This window comes from Lepus europaeus, chromosome 15 (assembly GCF_033115175.1).
Source record: "Lepus europaeus isolate LE1 chromosome 15, mLepTim1.pri, whole genome shotgun sequence".
NCBI lineage: Eukaryota > Metazoa > Chordata > Mammalia > Lagomorpha > Leporidae > Lepus > Lepus europaeus.
Genome location: NC_084841.1, coordinates 41,670,996 through 41,678,028, shown reverse-complemented (window position 1 = coordinate 41,678,028; position 7,033 = coordinate 41,670,996). Strand labels below are relative to the sequence as shown.

The following is a 7,033-nucleotide window of genomic DNA, read 5'->3' as shown; positions in this document are numbered from 1 at the left end:
GGGAAACAAAACCAGAAAAACTGAACCAAGGGTATGCACACTTTTAAATTTTTGTTTTTAAATCTAGCTTTGGGGCCTACCCCGTGGTACAGTAGGTCAATCCTCTGGCTGTGGCCCCGGCATCCCATATGGGTGCCGGTTCTAGTCCTGGCTGCTCCTCTTCCAAACCAGCTCTCTGCTATGGCCTGGGAAAGCAGTACAAGATGGCCCAAGTGCTTGGGCCCCTGCATCCCTGTGGGAGACTAGGAAGAAGCTCCTGGCTCCTGGCTTTGGATCGGTGCAGCCCTGGCTGTTGCAGCCAATTGAGGAGTGAACCAGCGGAAAGAAGAGCTGTTTCCTCCCTCTCACTGTCTGTAGCTCTACCTCCGAAATAAATAAAATCTTAAAAAAATCTAGCTTAGTCTTCTTCCATCTATCCCCAACTGCAAAGAAAGGAGGACTTGGGGAGGGAGGGAAGATAGGAATATCATTATACTCTTAAGAGTTGTATCTGTGAATTATACTAATCTTGTTAAAAAGTAATTTTAAAAAAAGGCAGGCTTATTTTTGCCTCCTTCTTGTCTTGATTGAGCATGGCACTCATAGACCGAATCTTCAAGAAAGGAGCCTCCAGTCTCCTTACCCACCTTCAGTTTAATGCAATACTGAACTCTCAATACTAGTTTCCAAGTTAATAACGAGGAAACGCACAGATCTCAAGTCTACCTGCTCAGAGAGATTTCCACCTTTTCAAACGACATGGTTAGTACTCGGGTCTTTTCAGAGCGCGGCTCCCTCTCACTCATCCTATTCAGGGACCTTGGATCTGTGCTCAGGGACACAGCATTCGAACGCGTGCAAAGCACCGAGCAGCCGGTACTCTCCTGCGGGGAGAAATACAACGGACTCCAGCAACTCCTCCAACTCGCTTTCCCCTTTCCCGTGGAGAAAAGGGATTCTCCCGGGGGCGGCCCCGAGTGTCCGCCGGCTGCCGGCGGGGCTTGTGTGTCCCCTCAGGGATGCCGCGCCGGAACCGCCCACCTGAGCGGGTTCACAGGACGAGGACAAGGCGCGGGCGGTCTGCGCTCCCCACAGCCGCCCACAAGCCAGCCGGTTCAGAGCGCCCTTCCACACACGTCGCGTCCGGGTGGTGCCGCCTCAAGGCCGCGGAGCCGCTGGGAGAGCGCCCTGGGGCTACCACGCCTCCCTCCTCACAGCCCTCGCTTCCTACCCGAGGCTGGGCGGGGACGCCAAGGGCCCTGGAGCACTGCGCTCCGCGCCGTTGTCCCCAGCCCGGAGGCCGCGGCAGCCCACAGAACGCAGGCAGCCGCGGCAGCCGCCGATTTTCCGCTCCCCCAGTTCCCTCTTCCGCCTGCGCCGCCCGCCCTCGCTCCCGCCCCTCAGCCGGGCACACAGGAACCTGCGCCCTGATCTCTCCCGCGCTTCTCCACGGCCGCCCGTAGGGGCCTGCCTTTTATAGGCGGGGCAGCCAATGAGCGCGCTCCTTCCCTTCGGCCCGCCCTCCCGCCCGCCCAATCGCCGCGCCCCTTGTGTTAGGTTCGGCTCCTCGGCTGCTCTCGGTTATTTTCGCTGTTGCTGGCTTTTACAGGAGCTGCTCGCTCGCAGCTAGAGACGCTGCTTTTTTTTTTTTTTTTTTTTTTTTTTCCGGGTTCAGAGCCGTTCCGGATGCTTTAGGCTGCCGGATGTCTGGTCTCCGGATAACTGAGGCGTTTCTGTACATGGATTATCTGGTAAGTGCGGGCCATGGGGTGGTGTGTCGCTTCTGGGACCTCGGCTGGCCCCGCCGGCCGCCGCCGGGAGGAACTGCCTTTTTGCTTTCTTTCTTTGGGCTGGGATGCCTCGGGGCTTCTTCCCCCCGCTGCCGGCTCTGAAGGCGTGCCCGGGGCTCTCGGGTGGGGTGGGGGGGCGGCAGGGTGCGGGAGCTGACAGGTGACGGTGCGGCCCGGGCCAGCTCGGCGGCAGCGCGGGGGTCGCGCGGCGAGATGCGGGCCGGGCTGCGGGGCGTCCCGTGCCGGCGACGGAGGCTCCCTGGCTTCGCCGTGCGCTGCCCGCCGAGGACTTGCTTTTCCGGGGAAGCGGGAGTTTTCCGCTCTCCCCGGAGCACAACTCCAGGTGCTATTAAAGAGCCGTAACCGAGAATGGCTCTCTAAGTGCCTGGCAGCCCCGCTCATTTGGTTGCTATTAGACTGGGAGAGCGCTGACCCGGGAGGCGGCGGGGTTCTGCAGGCACGTTCCCGGCCCGCGCCGGGGCGAGCCTGCACCGCCGTCGGGCCGGCGTCCTGTGCGCGGATCGGGTCCCGGCTGCACTTTGTTTAGGCCGGGCTCTAGCTGGGAGGTTGACGTGGGGGCGAAAAGCGGCAGCTCAGGGGCTGGGGCTGCTCGGAAAACTGACTTGTGGGAGTGCGCGCGTGTGGAATTATGCAAGCCCCGCGTCGTGTTCCAGAAATCTTGATTTCCCCATCGCTGCCTGTTTCCGTGGTGCGGGGGCTCTTCCCTGGCGCGGGCTGCGCTCGGCCCCGCGGCGTGGCGGCGTGTGCGGTGCGGGGCGGAAGCCGGCGGCGAGGGACAGCTGGCCCGGCTGTGCACCGGCTGGACGCGGGCACCTGGCATACGGTTGCAGATGGGCCCTGGCCGGGATGGGCCGGTGCCTTCTAGGAATTAGGCTGAAGGCTTTGCGGAGACCGAGAGCCGCTGGGCAAGGGCTGGTTTTGCAGTATTATCTGCGCGTTTTGCGCTTGCAGAAAACGCCTGTCCTGTGCTACGTGCGCTTGAGGAGGGAGGCTGCCCCTGGCAGCTCGTGTGCCGCCCTGCGAATGGAGCGCCGTCCAACATTCAAGTTCAAGTTCTGTGCTGTCGCTCTTCTGTGGATGGCAGCGACTTCCTCTCTCCCGGCCTTCCAGGGATTCTGCCTACTCCCTGCCGTAGCAGGTTGAGGGGACTGTCTTGTTGGCAGCGTACTTTACAATGCAAGGCGCTCTGGGTTGAGCTGCCTGGTGCGTCCGAGAGATGACTTATTACGTTGCACGACGGATGAAAGTGTAGCCTGTCTTAAAAAGTGCAGTGTGCGGTTGTGCTGTGCAGTCTGCCCACATTCAAGCTGAAGTGTCATCGAGGGTTATTAGCAAATGGGAAAGGGTAAGCATCACCTGGCTACCACCCAAGGCTGATGTTGGATTCTTAAGTGAGCAGTGCCTGAAGAAGGCTCTCAGGTGGTTCTGATCATTTTGTTATTGTCTTTGTTTTATCGAATGTGTTTTAAATTTTCAAATTGTTATCACGCAGCTGTCTCTGAGGTGCCAAACCCAAGGAAGCTCTCAGTGAAAGCAATGTTGAAAACCGGTCGGTTACTGTTTAAATTGGTGCATGAATATGGGCTCAAGGTTACCCAAAAACAGTTTAATTTCCATGCCAGTTTACTAACAGTTTGTGTCAACATCATGGGCCCCACATTTGACCTCACCTTTTTGTTTTACCTGCCACCCACCCACATACATTCTAGTTTTGCTTTGCTATATATATACAAATTGTTTTGTTGGTTTAACCATGCTTGTAAAGACAAGTGCAGTGAGATAATCTCATAGAACTCTTTGGAAGTGAGAAAAAAATTTTTTAAACCAGTTCAATTCTAATGAGTGTATTTCCCAGATATTCCCTGTGAAAAGATCAAGAAAATCTTTCAGCATGAAACTGGACTGAAGAAAAAAAAAAACAAACAACGCCCTCCCACCGTGGTGTTTCTGTTCATGTGCTACTTGTCAGCTTTTAGCAAAAATGTGCCACACGGCACTCATTTTTTCCTGTCTTGCAGATCGACTTGTTTGCATATGCTTAATTTTTATGTGGTGTTTATTAAAAACTGCTTCTGGAAAAAAAAAATTTCTTTGTGTCCAGAATCTTATTTTTTAAATGGCCCCATCCCCAAATTCCTTTATTTACCTTGCAGGGGGAAAAAAATTCCTCTTATTCCAAGTTTGAGTCCTGATTTTGCCTAGTAGACCAGAATAAGCTCTCTTCCCAGGCACTTGATAGGAATAATTGTGTGTGCCTTCTTTTTTAAAAATTGGTGTTTGCTTTTGGAATGTGGAAGAGAGCGAGCACATGCTGCGTGTGTCTGTTGTCCATTGTTCTTTGGACTGGATGTCACCACCTAACCTTTATTATTTGGATGGGAGAGGAAAGGAAGAGAAAGAGAAAGGTAGAGGTGCTATTTTTAACGGCTTTCAATTGGATTAAGGTGGTAAAGCTGAAGCAGCAGCTCTCCGATCTTAGCTGTTGCTGTTGATTTTTTTTAAAAGAAATGTTCTCAGTTAGAGGTTATAGCTGATGAGGGTCAAGGATAGTCCCCTGATATTTAAGACAGGGCTCTTGTTGATTTCAATACAGGGGAATAGCTTAATTTGTTGGTCAGAACTAATTGTGTGCATCACCTGGTGTGGTGGCTCATCTGAGTCCTGGCACAGAGTTAGGGCCCAGTATCTGAGGAATCACGGGAATATGAGACTGGAGTGACAATTCTCCTTGTCTTACCAGCCTCTACACTGAGACAAGATAAAATCTGTTTGGATTAGGTGTTTTGTTCTGGGGAATGCAGAATGTATCCTTCCCTCTTAACTTTAAAGATTATCGAGTATAATTTGTTTAGCTGGGGTTGCAATTTAAACGTAAACTGTTTTCCAGTTGACAAGCAGGATCTTCCTAGGAGGCCCCCCCTCCTCACCATGGCTTTGAAGGCCCTGTTCTCACTTGTCAGGTCTATGGGAAAAGATTTGGCTGTTGTCCCTGCAGGCAGTGCTAGCATCTTACTACTCTGCTGACAGCTAGAAGTAGCAAGATCATGTGCAACGCTTTTTGAATAAGGAAGGAGAAGGTAGTCAAGTTAGAATAAAAGAGAAAAATACATCTAGCAGGTTTTTCTGGGAGGTTTGACAAGATCAATTTCAGGATTCCTTTCAACTCCAAATGTTCTTTTTGTCTTGACTCTGTGTTGTACCCCCCACCCCACCCCCTGGCACCATCAAAACAACAGCAATAGGATTGGTTATACTTTGTATAGGGATGGTCTCTACCATAGTAGAGGGAGAGTGATTTATAAATAGTACATTGCTTTTCAAAATATCCAGTGTTACTGCATTGTAATTATGTTGCTGATATTATTCTTATACCTCCTGTGGAATGAGTGTTATTGCTTAATGGTAAGTGCTAGGCTGCTTTTTCAAACTCTTCTCAAGAAATGGAAAGATTGGGAGTGGTAATCAACAAGCAGAAGCCACAAGACTTCTTGAGGATTATTAAGTTCCTATAAAAGTAAACTATATTCTGAGCTTCTCATTAATTCAGTCAACAGATATTTATGGATCCAGTGTTTGGTGCATAGCCTTGAGAGTCAGGAGGAATAAGCCCTCCACCGTGGCACCCTGCCCCACCTTGGCCACAGGACTGGAAGGTGTGGGGCAATAGGGGAGCCTGTGGCGGGGCAGATTGAGTGAGGCATAGAGGGCAGGAGGCAACTTCTGAGGTGCTCCTTTGCTTTCTAATGTGTTTCTCTCTGATGTGGGTTTCTTTGTTTTATTGTGAACTAAGCTGTAAGGTTACACTTGGAACTGTGACAAGTGCTTGGTTAGTGACTGGTGTTGTAGTGCAGTGGGCTAGCCGCCTAGGGGAAGGACTATCCTCTGTCAGAGTGCCTGGTTACTTCCATGCTTCCAATTCGACTTCCTGCTACTGTGCCTGGGAGGCAGCAGATGATGGCCCAGGTAGTTGGAATCCTGCTACCTAGGAGGAAGACTAACTGGATGGGGTTTCTGGCATTTGACTTGGCCTGGCCTATTCCTGGCTGTTGCTTGCATCTGGGGCCTGAACTAGTGGCTAGATGATCTCTCTCTCTCTTAACTCTTTCAAATAAACAAATATATCTTTTTAAAAAAATGCTTAATTAATCTTATATGTTCATTGTCAACACTCACTGCATTTGTACATTGTGTTTGGGATTTAATATGATTTCTTTTTTGTATAGGTCAAGTTCACCAGTCTAGTTTCTTGGACATAAGCTGTACCTGCCATTATAAAAATTTGTGTCTTCAGGAGAAGATCCAATGAGAGAAATAGATGGATCATCACAAATGTATCACCATTCACAGGATAAAAATCTTCTATTCAACAAGCTAAGAATAGAAATCATATTATGCTACAGAGAGCAAAGCCCGTAGGTGCTGATAAGTTGGAAACGGGTTCATTTGAAAAGAGGAGTGAAGTCACATTTGTGATTTTGTATGATGTTCAGTTACTTTGAAGCTGGACTTTTTTTTTTTTTTTTTTTTTTTTTTTGACAGGCAGAGTGGACAGTGAGAGAGAGAGACAGAGATAAAGGTCTTCCTTTGCTGTTGGTTCACCCTCCAATGGCCGCCGCGGCCAGCGCGCTGCGGCCGGCGCACCGTGCTGATCCGATGGCAGGAGCCAGGTGCTTCTCCTGGTCTCCCTTGGGGTCCAGGGCCCAAGCACTTGGGCCATCCTCCACTGCACTCCCTGGCCACAGCAGAGAGCTGGCCTGGAAGAGGGGCAACCGGGACAGGATCGGTGCCCCGACCGGGACTAGAACCCGGTGTGCCGGTGCCGCAAGGCGGAGGATTAGCCTAGTGAGCCGCGGCACCGGCCTGGACTTTTTTTTTTTTAAATTAATTTATTTGAAAGTCACAGAGAGAGGGATACACACACACACACACAGATCTTCCATCTGCTGGTTCACTTCCCAAGTGGCCACATGGCCGGGGCTGAGCTAGGCCAAAGCCAAGAGCCAGGAGCTTATTCCGAGTCTCATGTGGGTGCAGTGGTCCAAGGACTTGGGCCATCTTCTGCTGTTTTCCCAGGTGCATTAGCAGGGAGCTGGATCACAAGTGGGGCAGCCAGGACTCAAACTAGTACTCATATGGGATGCCAGCATCGCAGGCGGTGGCTTAACCCACTGTGCCGCAACACTGCCCCAGGCCAAACACTTTCTTGTCTTAATGTCAGCTGGATTAGGCAGTCCTATTAGTAT

General features: G+C 51.2%; 1 protein-coding gene across 1 annotated transcript in view; it reads left to right on the top strand.

Annotated features, from left to right (window-relative positions):
* Positions 1 to 1,585: 1,585 nt before the first annotated feature.
* ARL15 (ADP ribosylation factor like GTPase 15) overlaps positions 1,586 to 7,033 on the top strand; it is a 479,210-nt gene continuing 473,762 nt past the window's right edge. The window contains exon 1 of the mRNA XM_062212139.1: positions 1,586 to 1,730. Coding sequence (XP_062068123.1) covers positions 1,683 to 1,730 — 48 coding nt within the window. The 5' untranslated portion in view covers positions 1,586 to 1,682. The remainder of the gene's footprint in view (positions 1,731 to 7,033) is intronic.